Genomic DNA, 16,639 nt, shown 5'->3' with positions numbered 1-16,639 from the left:
CTTCAGCTAGTAGAGAAGATTCACTAATGCCGGAAAGGTCATTTGTTGACCCACAGCTTTTGTGTTTTGTTTCAGACTCACAAGAAGAGGAGGAAGAGCTGGTGGCTGAAGTGGTTGGAAGCTGTTCATCTGCGGCTGCTTCTCGACCCTCAGAGCAGGAGGCAGCGCCGCCCGCTGGCGGGTCTCGCCCAGTCAAGGATTTCAGAGAAGAGCCCGAACATGACGCGAGCAAGATCTCCGTCGTGAGGCCGTTTTCCATAGAATCCAGGAACTGCGGGGACGTCCCCGTGGCGCCCGGCACAGCCGCGCTCCTCGGCCCGGCCGCGGGCGTGCAAGACAACGAGGCCATGACCGCGGGCGCTGCCTTGGAAGCCGACCCCGGGGCGGGCAGCCCTCGTCCAGAGCCCGGGGCCGGCCGGAGCCGCTTGCGGAAGCCACGGCCCGTGCCCCTGCGGAAGAAGGCGCTGGGCAGCGAGCTCTCGGAAGCAGCCCCTGCCCCGGAGGATATGCGTCCTGTCGGGGAGGATGGGAAGGCCGGGAGCCAGAAATGTGCCCCTGAGATGATGGAAACACCAGGCGGAGATGCCCACGACTCGGGGGCCGAGTGGCCGGAGGATGCGAGGAGCCCCCCACTGCAATGCGAATTCGATTTCGCCGAAGACACGGAGACCGTGGAGTCCAGGAGAGCCCTCCCGAGGAAGCCTGGCCGGAAACCGGGCAGCAGAGTCATGCCGCAGGTTCATGGCGCCAAGGCGCCACCGGAGCCGGGCCCCGGGGCGAGCCCCACCCTGCGGCCCCGCGGCGGCCCCCTGGCGCGGCAGCACTCGCCCCCGCTCTCCGCCCAGGGCTCCTACCGCTTTGACCCGGACCTCTTTGACGAGTCCTCGGATCCCTTTAAACCCAGTATGACTTTCGCCAGCGGTGACTTTGATTCTCCCGCCGGTAATCAAGTTAATGAAATCTTAGAATCACCCAAGAAGGCCAAGTCACGTTTAATAACGTGAGTGGGGCCGGGCGTGGGCGTTGTGTTCTGTGTCCTCTCTGAGAGTCTGGCCACTGCTTTTGGTTTGCGGGGAGGCCCCCCGGGGCAGACACACAGCTTGTAGCCTCTGACGTAGCCTTCACTGTTGTGCCTGACTCTGCTGTGGAATCAGAGATGCCAGAGGTCTCCTTTTTAGATGTCTGCCTTGCTTCCGAATCCTCAGCTTATTCTGCTGAGTTCTTTCCCCCCTAACCTTGGATACGTTTTTTCCTGCTTTTAAAAAGAAAAAAAAAAAAAAAAAAAAAGAATATCATGAGCTAGGCAGGTAGAGATCTGATGGTTTTCAGAAATCCTGTCTGAGCTGCGGGGTGTCATAGACAGAACTCAAGAATCAGTGCCAGCCACCCTCTGCAGATTCTCTGGATGAAACAAAGCTCCCAGGCCTGCAGGTTGCCCGTGTAGTGTCAGTAACGTGGGGGAAGGGGCGTATAGAAGTCTTTTCACTTGAACAGAAAGCTGTGATTCCTATTGAAAACAAACCTACCACTCAGAGTTACTGTGAATTCTTATGTCTCCTGGTCAAACTTCTGGCTCTTATCAGTAAGGAAGTGAGTTTCCAAAAAGAATCAAGAATCTTTTAACCAGTTGCCTGAATCTGACTCACATCTTCAGCAGCCTCAGAATATCCCCACCAGGTCTGAAGGGAATGAAAGGTCATCTGTCATTCTTGCTCTGTTCTTTCATTGTTAAGTGGCTGCTGAGCCAGACGGGCAGTTACATAGTTGCCAAAAAATATTACTAATCAGGTGTCCTCGGTGCTCTTCTGTGGCTCAGGTTAGTTACCTGTATCTGGTCACCTGTGGCCTGGGGGATGCGATGGCCAGGTCTTTGCCTAGGTGCTTTCTAATATGGGGTCCTCTAAATATCAGTGACCCTACCTCTCAGGGTTGATAAGGGCTCATTGGGAGCCTCTCTTTCAGTTGCTTATTGAAGGTGTGTAGCCCGTGCATTCATGTGGCATAAAACTAAATCCAAAGGGAGGAAGGTTTATCCTACATCTTATTTTCGGTAGCAAGAAGTACCTACCCTCTCCCAGCCATACTTCCCTCACTTGCTAGCGTTTTCCTCCCAATCTGTTTTTGATGAATGAACTTCTTGGTCTAAAATACCTTATGTATTAAAAAAAAAACTCTTATGCAACCAAGACTCTTGTCTCCTTCTTTCCACAGGAGAAAGATGCTCGACCTGTTGTGTAACTCTGGGGTTTTATTTAGCAAATTCCATTATTGTAGAAAAGAGTGGAAGTAAAGAGGTAGAAGTAGGTAGCACCTAGCAGGGTTTGAAGTTCTGATAACAGGGTCTTTGTGTGACTTCTTAAAAGATGATACGGCTGACATCTCAGGTTCTTCTCCTGTAATATAGAGACATCCAGTATAAAGACAGTTTAATGCGTGCTAAAGTTTCTTTACTAATCTTTTTTTTTTCTAACTTAAAAAAATTTTTTTTATTTCCAATAATATTTAAATCTTGGCCAAGTCTATCAAAATCTTACTGACTTTGCAGATAGAAGAAGACAAACATCATATGATATCACTTAGTATGTGAAATCTGAAAAAATGATACAAATGAATTTATTTACAAAACAGGTGTAGACCGACAGACATAGAAAACAATCTTCCACAGAGGAAAGGTAGGGGGACAGGGATAAATTAGAAGTTTGGGATTAACAGATACATACTCCTATATATAAAACAAACAGCAAAGACCTAATGTATAGCACAGGGAAATAAAGTCACTGTTGTATAATAAAAATGAAATAAAAAATAAAACAGATCATCCTATGATTGGGATTTTGTCAGGCAAATAAGATAAATTAGGTAAAGTCACTTTGAGTTTCTTAGTGATAGACACTGACAGGTTTAAGGAGATATATTTTCAATTATATTTTTATTCATGCATTGATTGTCTTTAATCTGGATGACTAGACATTTAAGAGTAAACATGCTCAGCAGTAATGTTATTTTTTTAACATTTACAACTATTTGATAGTTTACTTTTCATCCTTAAATTTGACTGCGTGGCATTTCTGAGTGTTTCCACCACTCTCTTCCTCCTGAGAGTCATTCACTCACTAGTGGTCATATTGACGAATCTGACATTTATAATTTCTGTCTCATCTCATAGAACTTTGCAGCCTTTACGTCTGCCAGACTAGAGATAAATATTCCAGGCTTTACATGATTTTTTTCTTCATCTGTCTGTCTCTTTCCCGTCTCTAATTTTGTTGGTGCATCAGGACTACTGAACAAGTGAAATTTCTCTGTTTTCTGTTGTAAGTACTCCTGCTGTTTCTGGCTCCCCCGGGATCCTTGGCAGTTCCTCCCCCACCCTTCCTGGACCATCTCCTCCACAGCATGTTGGCTTCCCTTTCTGAGTTGAATCTTCTGATGACTTTTCGCATTTCATTTGCCACTTCATGAGTCAGCTTAGCCTTGCCATCTGTACTCAAAGGCTTGGAGACAGGCCCTCCCACCTTAGGTGCGAGAGCTTGCGTCCCTGGCTTGGCACGCCCCGTGTGGCGCTGTGATGCTGTGTGCTGGCTTGGCCGCCTGGTCATCCCCGCGGTGGTTTGAGGAGCTGCTGTGCTGTTTAGTGTCAGGAACAGTTGACTTTTTTGATAGGATAAGGCTGCCGCCTTGGAGCACAGGGGATACATTTTCCTGAGTCAGCTCAGCTTGAGTTTGATAGCAGGGTGACACTCAGGCATTAGGAAAGAAAATCAGGCACTGACGAGGTGGAGGGTCCATATTCTGGTACCATGTATGCTGGTCTTTGTTTTTGTCCCACGAGACGAGAAGAACTTGCAATTTGGTGATGGGGGGCGGGGTCAGAGTGGTGGTATTGGAAGTTTTAGGTTCATTAAGACAGAACGAAATCTGGACTAGTCTTCAGATCACAAATCACATGCAAGTTTAAACATAGCAGGCGGTGTGAGTGTCCCCAGTTCTGGCCATGATGTTCATTTTCTATCTTACTACTGAATAGGAGTGGTAACAGATTGCTCAGATATTTTTATCTTCATATTTTCTGTTACCCACGGCCCTCTGTGAGCACACAGGTCTGGAGCTGTCTTACCAGACTTCTGTGGCTTTTAGCACAATAAAGAATTTTTAAAGAATGTGGTCCGGCGTGGTAATTTTTCTGGTGACTGTCAAAGCCAGGTGAGCGCGGATCACGTGACCCGCCGTCTCCAGGTGCTGGGGCTGCTCTTGGGAATGCTGTTGCAGTTAAAAACCATAGGGGCCCGAGAGTCGGTGTTTAGCATCCCGCAGAAACAAGCGAGGGGATCACTGAATTACAGTTTTCGCTTGCCCTGTCTCTCGGGAGAGGATTCAGAGGCGGGAAGGTGTTCCCGTCTCTGATGTGTGGCGGTGTGACTCGTGTGGGGCTGTGCGCTTTGGCTGGTTTCTGCACACACCGCTATCTGCTCCATCTCACGGCTTGGGAGCTTGTCTGTGTGATGCCAAACCAGCCTGGCGTTCTGTTTGTTTTTCCCCAGGAGTGGCTGTAAGGTGAAGAAATATGAAGCCCAGTCTCTTGCTTTGGATGGGTGTTCTCAGGTAAGTCTGTCCCTTTCATCAGCTTATCTCTTAGACCAGTGTTCCCCATGAGGGTGGTGGCTAACGAAGATTTTTCCAGTGGGATCTGAGTACTCCGCTTTAAGGAAGCCAGTTCCCAGTCCCTTGACTTCCTAAGTGGATCTGAGAAAGGGCCCTATAAGACAAAGGAACCCTGTTCCTTCACAGTTACTTTGTTCCCACTTTTTTGGGGGAAAAGTTCCTTCTCACCCATTCTCTGTCTTATTGCTGTACAGTTGGATATGGAACCTCTGAGCACCAAAGAGGGACTTGAAATGTTGGGGTAAGTTTTAAGGTGATTGACTGCAATGACTGGATAATATATTTTTAAAAGTCAGATGGTTTTCCAGTTCATTGCTTTCCACCAAATGGGAGAACCTGAATTGTCAGCTGATAGATGATTAAAAATAACTTTTGACACAGTGATATATGTCACTTATATCTCCATCAAAAAGAAAATTATTGATGATAGAATTTTTTGGTACATAACTTGGAAAGGGGTTCAAAGAATTGAGATGGTTCTGTTATCAAACTTTCTTCTGTTTCACTTATTTATTTTAGTAAGGCTTCCGGCTTCTAATTGATTATAAAAATGGAAAACAGGAATAAAATTGATGCTGACCTTTGTTTCATTCTAGCAGTAAATATTTATCCTTGACTATATGAATTAATTGGGAAACACAAATAAAACCCCCCCAAACCCAGACCCATTTGATTGCAGTGAGGTGCTTTTTTTTCCTTTTTAAAATTTTATTTCAGTATAACCATTACAGAAATATATTCATTGATTAATAAAATGCATTTTAAGTTCAACTTACACAGGACCAAAAACTTGGTACATAGTTTAAGATTAAAGAAAAAGAGATTTGCAATTTGATTTTTCATCTATTACAAATGTATGAACTATCCACTTTCAAATGCTGCTAAAGAGCAGGCAAAAAGAACCATGAAAAATTTACCTTTCGTTTGTTTGCCTTTGTTTTTAAACTTTTTATTTTATATTAGGTTAAGCCAGTTGACAGTGTTGTGATAGTTTCAGGTAGACAGCAAAGGGACTCAGCCATCCATATTACATGTATCCATTCTTCCCCAAACTCCCCTCCCATCCATGCTGCCACATAACAATGAGCAGAGTTCCCTGTGCTATATAGTAGGATAATTTGAAAATTATCCACATGAAAAATTTACCGTGGACTTATTTCAGAAAAATAACACATATTACTTTGTAAAATTACTTTTAAAATTGGTGCAACAAAATGTTATAATTTCCATTTTTTAAAAATTTACTTTTGTGTTTGACTGTATTTACCAAACACTAATATTTTTAGAATAAATTGTGCATTTGTAAATGAAATAACTCTCCAGAAGAAAAAAAATGTTGACACTTAAAGACAGGCTTGTAGAAAAAAATTTTTTTAAATAAATATAATAGCAGAACTTTCAAAGACTTTCAGGCATGCAAATACATTTCTTTGGGATAAGTTCTTAATGGAAGTAGAGAGGAAATACAAATTTAGAGAGGAAAAGGAATGATGTAAATTTCTGACCATTAAGAGCATATTTATGTTCAATTTTAAATAGATGATAAAGTATCGGATCACTAGAGTAACTAAATTGAATTAATAAGCAAATCAATATTTAAAATAGAACAAAAATTTTTTCCTTTATTTTGTATTTGTATGAGAGGATAGATGTTCTCTGAACTTACTGTAATAATTTCATGATGTGTGTAAGGTCATTATGCTGTACATCTTCAAGTTATATAGTACTGTATGTCAGTTATATCTGACTAAAACTGGAAGGAAAGATAAATAAGCAAATAATATATAGCAGATATTATATCCTTTGGGACTGTTTAAACTCATACTTAAAGGTTTTAGATATCACCTGGAAATACAATGGATTACATAAAATTTCCCAAGAAATTTAGTAACTATTGGAGCAAAAAATATGAAAACCACTGCCTTGGGCCACTTAAACTTCTTATAATTTAGGCTAGAAAAACCTAATTTTTCAAACCCTGAAGTTGAATCACAGAGGGTAAGCCCTAGAAAATACACCTTCCATGGTTCAGAGGCTGCAGCTTCTTCCTTGGTTGGTACCAGGTCCGTGGAGAGCATCTTGTAGAATGGTGGCTGCTTCGCCGTTCCTGACACGTTAGTTTCCCTCCTAAATGTAGCATCGCCTCTGTTGCCTTTCCCAGGATGAAGGAGCAGTGATCTCCCAGATCTCAGACATTTCTAACAGGGACGGTCATGCTACTGATGAGGAGAAGCTGGCGTCCACGTCATCGGTTCAGAAACCCACTGGGGCCGAGGGGAAAGGTGAGCCAGAGGACGACCTGGAGTACTTTGAATGTTCCAATGTTCCCGTGTCTGCCATAAATCATGCGTTTTCATCCTCAGAAGCAGGTACGGAAGCAAATCTTCATCTTTCTTACGTACATAAGCATAAAAATGCCTGGAAGCCTAGGGCAAGGAGGCAGCTTAGAGCGATTGGAGAACCGGGCCCCCTGAAGGATAGGTTAGACTGCTGGTCTGTGCTTTGCTTCTTTGCCTGGAGAGGAGACACCAAGGGGCATCTGTGGAATGCCAGGCAACATGTGGATAAGTGTGACAGAGTGTGCGGAGACGCCCGTGTGTGAGACTGCTTGATTTCTTTAAATTATTTCAGTCTGGCCACAGCTTCCAGTGTAGTGGTTTGCAACCATGTTGTGATTTTTGAGTTCCTTGTTTCATGTATAGACAGTAGTAACTAACAGATATAGTTACTTCCACATGTAGGCACAGGTTAGAGGGCTTTATGCATAGTAACTCATGTCTCCTCACTAGATAGTGTTCTTTTAAAAAATTGCAGTTGATTTACAATGCTGTGTTGCCTCCAGATACACAACAAAGTGACTCAATTATATATATATGTAATATATATGTGTGTGTATATTTATTTTTCAGATTCTTTTCCAATATAGGTTATTACAAGACATTGAATATAGTTCCCTGTGCCATATAGTAGGTCCTTATTGTTTTTCTGTTTTATATCAGGCAGCACAGGTAGTTCCCTGTGCTGAAGCTTCTTGCTGTTTTCCACTTTAGAACATTCTAGATTCGAGGCCCTTTGCCAGGTCCCAGATTGTATCTGTGGCCTTAACCTTGATTTGTAAAGTGCTTGGCACCATGTTCCTGACTTCATTAACCATTATTGGAAACTTAGTATCTTCAGCAACGTAATTTAATGTGGGGCTTTTATACTCAGATTTTAAAAGATCATGATCTATCAAATCAGAGAAGCAGGTGGAAATCTGTACTTTGCAAGAGTTATCTCCCCAGCCACCCCCACCCCCACCCCTATCCAGGTCTCAGTTTCCCGTCTGTAAAATAAGCACTCCAAGGACTGTTCCAGATTTCTTCCCAGGCCTCTTTCTGCTTTGACATTTTCCGCAAAGACCCTTTTTGCCTTTTCCCCTTGTGCCCCTTTACCTGTTACTCAGGCTCACCCTGAGGACTCATGCCTACGCTTATTTCTTAGGTATGAAATACTCTTCTGCACCCTCACCCTGTAGAAATTCTGCCCTTCCTTGCAGGTCTGTCTCAGAAAAGTCAGTTGGTTCCCACTGCATTTCTTCTTCTGTTCGTTCCGTGTAGTAGTTACAGAAGGTCATCTTCGATAACTCTTTGAGGTTAAGGACTGTGAATGATTCATCTTCAAGTTTTCCCTGGTGTAGGGGCCTTGTCCGTATCTGTTGAATTACGCCCTTCCTCACTAGGAGGAGATTGCTTTGGCAGAAGCTTACAGAGCTGGGGTTCTGCTAATAGAACAGCTACTCCTGTTAACCCTGTTGATGACTGAGTAGTGAGCAGAGGCCCGGTGGCATGGGGTGGGAGGGTGTGAGTGTACAGTGCTTGAGCTGTTCCCAGGGGTCACCTTTGGGCTGGGTCCTGATGGATACATAGGCAGAGGTGCCCCAGGGAATCTCTCACAGGGATGGAAAGGAACCTGCTGCACCGCTAAAATGCCCAGCAGTTTTCCACGAGTCCTGGGCAAGTGGGAACTCGAGGCAGGGTTGTCTTGAGGAATTACGGCTTTTGAGTATAGAGTTTTTAAGTGGAATACCAATGGTCCCATTTGTGTTCTGAATAATTCACTCTTGACAGTGCCCTAAAATAATAATTTGTGATTGTAGGTGGAGGATTGTAGCTTTAGCGTTCTGTGTGTTTTTCCATATTTAAAATTCTTCGGCAGATGCGTATACCTTTAATTAGAAAAAGCATAGTGTTGGTTTTTTGTAAATGTTGACTCCCGTGGTAGAGTGAGAATGAGGAAACCAGCTTGAAGGGTGTGGAGAGGATATTGCGTTTCCAGGCATCAAAATTTAGAGCTTTTTTTAAAATTTGATCTGCTACATTAATTCCATTGAGGGTACCCTTCAGGGCTGGAATTTAGATTCTCTCCTCAATTTGGTAATAAAATACTTTTCAGTGTTAACGGTTTCCTTTTTGCGAAATGATCCTGTGGTTAGTATAGCTCATTTGCAAAACTCTTAATGGACACAAGGGGGCAGTCTTGCCGTTCTCTCCACTTGAGGACACGATTCTGCCTGTGGCCGACTGGCCGAGTGCCTCTTTCCCTCTGGGCGTTCTGGACTTTGAACACAGCACAGGGGTCAACAGAATGCAGTGTACCTTTAAGGGTCTTGAGATACTGGGGTTCAGGGGTCCACAGATGTCCTTCCAGGCCTACACTGGGGTTTCCTGGAGTCTCTCAGTGGGAAGGAAGGGCACCCACCTCTCGGGATGACTATAAAAATGACCCTCTGTGTTTTAGGCTCCGAGAAGGATCCATGTCAGAAGATGGAGAAGGATGGATCCACTGTGCCCGTGAGTTCCCAGGCTCATGGGGGTGCAGGGTGGGCATGGGAGCTTTCAGTCTTTGTTTTGAAGCCCATGTAAACTCAGTAGTTAAATTCTCGTCGGTGTTTGGTGATGGGCACGAAATAGAAATAAAGCTCAGTTCCTTCAGCTGGGGAGCTTAGCGCCTGTCTGAGGTGTCTTGAGCGAGACCACCAGCACTCAGACGGTAGCTGAATGTCCCCAGATGTCCCCCAGGTGTAAAGTACAGCCAGCATTTGAAGCCGAAGTACCAAAAAGAAAGGAAAATGAAATGCCGATAGCTTTTTATATTGATGACATGTTGACATTTTGGATCTGTTGTGTTAATGAAACTATATTATTAAAATTAATTTCACCTATTTCCTTTTACTCTCTAAATGCGGCTTCTGAGAATTTTTAACTTACACATGGCTTCTGTTATTTTCCTGGCCACAGGTACAAGGTGGAAATGGTTCCCCTGTGGTGAATATTGCACAGGGTGCGTCCCCAGGGCTGACCCACTGTATGGCAGGTGTCAGGAAGGCTGGATTTGAGCTAACTGAGCTAAAACCAGTTTTTTTAAACTTTTAGGCTTACGCAAATAGTACAGAGAACTCCTGTACCTCCTGTACCCATCCATGCTCCTCAAACATTAACCTTTTCTGTGACCACAGGACAGTTATCAGAATTCATTAACACTGGTGCAGTATTGCTATCCCTTCTGTAAACCATATTCAGGTCTTATCAGCTGCCCCGATAATGTCCTTTTTCTGGTGCAGAATCCAGGGCAGGACCCCACAAGGCATTTGTTCCCGTGTTCTCAGTCTCCTTTAATCTCCTTTCATAGCTCCCACTCTGTCTCTGTCCTCCCTGACCTTGACTCTTTTGAAGAGTGCTGGTCAGTTGTTTTGTCAACTTTCTTGCGATTTGGGCTTGTCTAGTGTTTCCTCCTGATTGGAGGAGGAAATGGCAACCCACTCCAGTGTTCTTGCCTGGAGAATCCCAGGGACGGTGGGGCCTGGTGGGCTGCCGTCTGTGGGGTCGCACAGAGTCGGACACAACTGAAGTGACTTAGCAGCAGCAGCAGTGTTTTCCTCCTGAGGAAATTCAGTTCATGCATTTTTATCTCAAGTGCGTCAGAAGTGGCCTTGTGGGTATCAGTGTGTCCATGTATCCGTTATTGGTGCAATTAACTTTGATTAAGTGTAAATCCACCCACTTTTGTCAAACCTGTGGCCACCACCAGCCTTTTAAAATATGGTGGCAGTTTCCTAACAAACTTCCCTCTTCCAAGGGTTTTTCTGTCCTCCTTTTCCGTAAGCTGGAGTTGTTCCCTTTTGCTTAAACTGTTTCATTGGCTTTCCTTGTCTCTAGGCTCAGCTCAGACTCAACTGCTGCTGACTTGGTTTTCTGCACGAACCCTGCCTCCTTCCCACATCACATACGTGCCCAAGCAGACGGGGTTTCGTTCAGTTCTGTGGACCTGCCCCTTGGCTCTCTTTGGCTTCCTCCTTGGCTTCCTCCATGAGGTGGGGCCATGACTGTGCTCACTGTTGTATCCCAGCCTGGACCACAGTGAACACTGCTGAACATAGGAGCCAGTATAACAGGAGTACAGGGAGAGCTGAATCGTACAAGTTCAGTGTTAGACGTGTGGCCTTGAGACGTCTGTGTGACCAGTTCTTGGTTCACATTTCCTGTAGGCCGTAAGAAGCACTCAGCACGAGCTCAGGAAAAGTGTGGCTTGGCTTTAATAGATCTGAGGGGCCTTAAGATGGTTGAAGCTGAAGGAGTAGGTGACGTTGTCATGGAAACATTCTTTACCTTGATCCACAGTAAAACTGCATGTTTACATCTTTTTTTGGCCACTCCAGTAGGCTTGCAGGATCTTAGTTCCCTGACCAGTGACTGAACCTGGGTCCCTGGCAATGACAGCATCGAGTCCTCACCACTGGACGGCCGGGAATTCCCATGTTTTGTATCTTAACTAATAGATACATAGGAAACTGTCTCCACATCCATTTGTATTTTTACAAAACAAATTGCACAAGACAGTTTCCATGTTTCTACCAGTGGTTCATTCTGATTTTTTTTTATTCCATTACAATTTTTTAATGCACATTGTTTGCTCCAGGAACTGTTTTCATGGCTCACTGTTGGGCTGTGACCCACGTGTTTCCCTGGAGGGTGCAGAGTGTGTGATGTGGGGCGGGGGAGGGGCCTGTGGACACCAGGCAGGAGGAGGACACGCACGCTGGGGTCAGGGTCGTCACAAAGGACAGTTGTTTCTCGACAGAAGCACTCCTCTGGGATTTGAGGGGGTTTCTCTGCAGCGCCCCCTGCAAAGAGCACGTCCTGGGTCATGATTTTTGAATAGTAATCCCAGCTGAACTGGCTGAAATTAATCTGCTTCCTTAGGATGTTTAATAAACACTGCATAAAGAACTTGCAATGTTCAAAACGCCACGTAAGAAACCTGTTCAGGGCTTCCCTGGCTTCCCTGGCGGTCCAGTGGTCCACCCAGGTGCTCGCTTCCGCAGCACAAATACAAAAAAAAAAAAAAAAAAATCCCCCCGGGAGCAACTAAGCCCGTGTGCCATGCTACTGAGCCCCCACGCCTAGAGCCCATGCTCCGCAACAGAAGTCACCGCAGTGAGAAGCCCATCCTCTGCAACGAAGAGTAGTCCCCACTCTCTGCAGCTTGAGAAAGCCTGCTCACAGCAACAAAGACCCAGGGCAGCAAAAAGAGATCAGTTAATTAAAAAGAAGAGAGGGAAATCTGTTCAGTCTGGCCTTTGCCTTTGTGAGCCTCTGGGTGTTGCTCCCAAGGGCATTCCTGTTGCATCCTCTGTCCAGCTCTGGGGAACGGCCAGGGTGAAATTACTAAGGCCAGAGGACAGTCGTCTCACTTCTCAGCAGCTGGTCTGCAGCATCTCTCACTTAGGATTGAGTTTATTATTTTTTTCAGAGAAACCTTGAACTTCTCAAACGTTGAGTTCACAGTGTGTCTCTGTTAGAAGGGGCGGGGGGAGGGCGGGCCCTGCTCTGACAGGTTCAAGGACAAATGGGATGAGCCTTACAGATGAGGAACCCAGATTCTCCAGTCGCTAGGACAAGTACAGAGAGTTACTTTGTAGCATCTGTGCTCACTGTCAACTTGCAGCCAAGACATCCCTGGGCCCCACTGTCTGTAGACAGGTCTTCATGGATCCTCAAGGGTAGATGCTTTGTGGGATGGGGATAAGGACTAGGAGATGTGAAGCAGGACCCTTTCGGAAGGATGTAAGTGATAAATGATCTGATTGGTTTAACGTCTTTATTAAACACATACTAGGTTGCCCAGCCCTGGAGGAGATGGCTGGGCCAATTTCTGATAATGGTAGATTCTGTAGGCTTTCTGTATTGTTTGAGAAACATTATGAAGGCCTGAGGAATGTAAAAAAGCTAAATAAATCCTAGAGGACCGGGAAAGGCAGCTAAAATAGGCCACAGCTATAAATTCCTCATAAGAGCCATTGCATTTTGAGCCACTAGGCTTGTGGCGTGTGGCCAGGCAGCGGGGATGGCCAGGGAGAGCCCACGCCTCTGGGTGTGTTCACTCCCGTCTAAGGTCTGTCTGATCTTCCAGCACAGAACGCTGCCCCTTCCAGATAGCTCACCTGTTAGAGCAAAGTCGTTAAACAAGCAGGCAGGCCGAATTCATTTATCCCCTCGAAGATGACTGGGATGCAGAACTCCAGAAGAGACAAATATTTTCCCTACCAAGAAAACTTGGCTTATTTCCCAAATTCTTGCTAACATGAGGGTCATGGAAGGCACAGGGGGCCAGTTTCCCAGAGTTGAGTTGACTCAGGGATTCTGAGTTGAATAATGAAAGACAAAAGACTGATGTAAAATGTACTAATTTAAAGTCAGCAGTGTAACAAGAAACCAAAAGTGTAGGCAGTACCCAGTAGGCGAGTTACACAGGGGAAGCAAGACTGCTGCGGGGAGGTTTCTTCGTTTAGTTTCTGTTTTGTTTTGTTTTTTGCTGCATTGGGTCTTAGTTGTGTCACGTGGGATCTTTCATTTTGGTGCTTGGACTCTAGCTGTGACTCGAGGACTCAGTAGTTGCAGCTTGAAGGCTCAGTTGATCTGTGGCATGTGGGATCTTAGTTCCCTGACCAGGGATCAAACCTGAGTCCCCAGCATTGCCAGGTAGATTCTTAACCACTGGACCTACCAGGGAAGGCCCCGAGGGAAGGTTTCTTGATAAGGAGTGCGTGGCACAAGAGGTAAGGGGCTGACTCAGATGTGCAGTGTGCTAGTGATCAAGTGACACGCTCTCAATTTCCTCATTTTGGGGTCAGGAATCCTGGGGCGGCTTGGCTGGGTGCCTCTGACTCAGGGTCTGTCACCGGCTGCCGTCACGTCTGGGCTCGATTGGGGTGGATCCACTTCCAGGCCCTCTCACATGGCAGAACCTCCCCACGTGGCTTCTCCATAGACCTTCTCACAGCCTGAAGCCTGTTTGTAAACCAGTAACACCCTGTGACGTTTACCATCTTCTGTTCTTATATGACCGTCACTGGGTCCAGCCTAACTCAGGGTGGTGGGAGGCTGCGGAGAACTCATACAGGAGCTGGGGTGACCGGGGACCGTTTTGTTAGAGATTGCAGACCGCAAATGCCTTCTGGCTCTGGTGACGGGTCTCTCCCAAGATAAGAGTTTTTCTGGGGGACCTCGGGCTTCTGTCAGGTGGTGGGCCACCCTCCCCCAAATGCTGCTGGAATGGGCACTGCCAGCCTGTGGCTTTTGTGCTTCCCATATCTGTGGCCTCAGCCCAGGGTTTCTGTGTTAGGCCCTCGGCTGATGGCTGTGAAGCTGTATGCAGAAACGGTGTGAGTGTGTCTGAGTGTTTTCTAAAGCGAGAATGAGTCCATAATGACCTTGAAAAGTTTACAAACCCCTTGTCTAAGTTGACCTTGGATTTCCTATTCAAATTTGATTCAAACAAGACACCAGAGAACTGGATCGATTATAATCAGTAACTAATTGGTCAGTCATGCTGACATTTTTTTTTTTTCCTGACATTTTAGATTATTAAGATTATTCCAGAATCCTAACCCTAAATGTAATAATTTTTTTTTAAAAGAAAAAAAGATTCCCAGGTCACTTTGGCTGGCATTTTGGGTGTTACTGGATCAGATTTTTCTCCGTTTATACAAAAAGTTAACATAGGTGGGAGGAAATAACCCTCAAAAATGCTTTTTAGGAAGAAAAGTGGTACAGATTCCACATTCCTGTGAAAAACAAAATCCTAACAGCACGTGGCTCCCAGGAACGCATGTTTATGGTAAAAAGTCAGGCTGGCACCTCAGAAGGTGACATGTTCGCAAAAGGAGCTAAAACCTCCGGCAGGAAGGCCTGAAATGAGGAACTGCAGCCCAGACCCTCACGCTGTGCCCCTGACGGCACTGCTGGATCTGCATGCCAGTGCTCGGGGCCTCTGCCCTTCCCGAAGACCCGGGAGGGTCAGCGTTCACTTATCTTCGCCATTTGTGCCTGCTTAGGCCTGAAAGTCATTTTAGAAACATTTCCATCCAAAGTGGCTAAAGCATAGTACACAGGAGGCAGTATGTAAAAAGGTCGACGCTCATTTTGAAATTTATTTCCATGGACCATGTCATCCCCAGAGATCCCCAGGTTCGCAGGATAGTAACAGCGGGTGTTTTTCTTTCTTCTGCACGTGACTGTCTGGTGACTGACCTCTGAGATAATTACACTTTCTCCTTTTTGAATGAGAAGAAAACTTCTCTAAGTCACCTGTTAAAAGAGAATCTAAGACCTGCCTGATACTCATTAGAATGTTTTTTCCTTTTTTAAAAAAATTTTTTACTTTTTATTTTTGTATTGGGGCATCAGATCAGATCAGAAATCAGTTGCTCAGTCGTGTCTGACTCTTTGCGACCCCATGAATCACAGCACGCCAGGCCTCCGTGTCTATCACCACCTCCCGGAGTTCACTGAGACTCATGTCCATCGAGCCAGTGATGCCATCCAGCCATCTCATCCTCTGTCGTCCCCTTCTCCTCCTGCCCCCAACCCCTCCCAGCATCAGAGTCTTTTCCAGTGAGTCAACTCTTCGAATGAGGTGGCCAAAGTACTGGAGTTTCAGCTTTAGTATCATTCCTTCCAAAGAAACCCCAGGGCTGATCTCCTTCAGAATGGACTGGTTGGATCTCCTTGCAGTGCAAGGGACCCGAAAGAGTCTTCTCCAACACCACAGTTCAAAAGCATCAATTCTTCGGCACTCAGCCTTCTTCACAGTCCAACTCTCACATCCATACATGACCATAGGAAAAACTATAGCCTTAACTAGACGAACCTTTGTTGGCAAAGTAATGTCTCTGCTTTTGAATATGCTATCTAGGTTGGTCATAACTTTCCTTCCAAGGAGTAAGCGTCTTTTAATTTCATGGCTGCAGTCACCATCTGTAGTGATTTTGGAGCCCAGAAAAATAAAGTCTGACACTGTTTCCCCATTATTTCCCATGAAGTGGTGGGACCGGATGCCATGATCTTCGTTTACTGAATATTGAGCTTTAAGCCAACATTTTCACTCTCCACTTTCACTTTCATCAAGAGGCTTTTTAGTTCCTCTTCACTTTCTGCCATAAGGGTGGTGTCATCTGCGTATCTGAGGTTATTGATATTTCTCCTGGCAATCTTGGTTCCAGCTTGTGTTTCTTCCAGTCCAGCATTTCTCATGATGTACTCTGCATATAAGTTAAATAAACAGGGTGACAATATACAGCCTTGACGAACTCCTTTTCCTATTTGGAACCAGTCTGTTGTTCCATGTCCAGTTCTAACTGTTGCTTCCTGACCTGCATACACATTTCTCAAGAGGCAGATCAGGTGGTCTGGTATTCCCATCTCTTTCAGAATTTTCTAGTTTCTTGTGATCCACACAGTCAAAGGCTTTGGCATAGTCAGTAAAGCAGAAATAGATGTTTTGCTGGAACTCTCTTGCTTTTTCCATGATCCAGTGGATGTTGGCAACTTGATCTCTGGTTCCTCTGCCTTTTCCAAAACCAGCTTGAACATCAGGAAGTTCACGGTTCACATATTGCTGAACCCTGGCTTGGAGAATTTTGAGCATTATTTTACTA

At 45.3% G+C, this 16,639-nt stretch overlaps 1 protein-coding gene across 15 annotated transcripts in view; it reads left to right on the top strand.

Moving 5' to 3' along the window:
- TACC1 (transforming acidic coiled-coil containing protein 1) overlaps window positions 1-16,639 on the top strand; it is a 130,654-nt gene that overhangs the window by 94,239 nt on the left and 19,776 nt on the right. For 5 of the 15 annotated variants that reach the window (XM_070364283.1, XM_070364275.1, XM_070364284.1 and 2 more), the window contains 5 exons: window positions 76-1,000; window positions 3,279-3,314; window positions 4,542-4,602; window positions 6,824-7,031; window positions 9,442-9,494. In XM_070364283.1, coding sequence (XP_070220384.1) covers window positions 348-1,000; window positions 3,279-3,314; window positions 4,542-4,602; window positions 6,824-7,031; window positions 9,442-9,494 — 1,011 coding nt within the window. In that variant the 5' untranslated portion in view covers window positions 76-347. The remainder of the gene's footprint in view (window positions 1-75; window positions 1,001-3,278; window positions 3,315-4,541; window positions 4,603-6,823; window positions 7,032-9,441; window positions 9,495-16,639) is intronic. The other 10 variants (XM_070364281.1, XM_070364274.1, XM_070364282.1 and 7 more) reach the window with 5 other exon arrangements.

Source organism: Bos mutus, chromosome 27 (assembly GCF_027580195.1).
Source record: "Bos mutus isolate GX-2022 chromosome 27, NWIPB_WYAK_1.1, whole genome shotgun sequence".
Lineage (NCBI taxonomy): Eukaryota > Metazoa > Chordata > Mammalia > Artiodactyla > Bovidae > Bos > Bos mutus.
The sequence above is the reverse complement of the archived record's forward strand: the minus strand, read 5'-3'. Positions and strand labels throughout refer to the sequence as shown.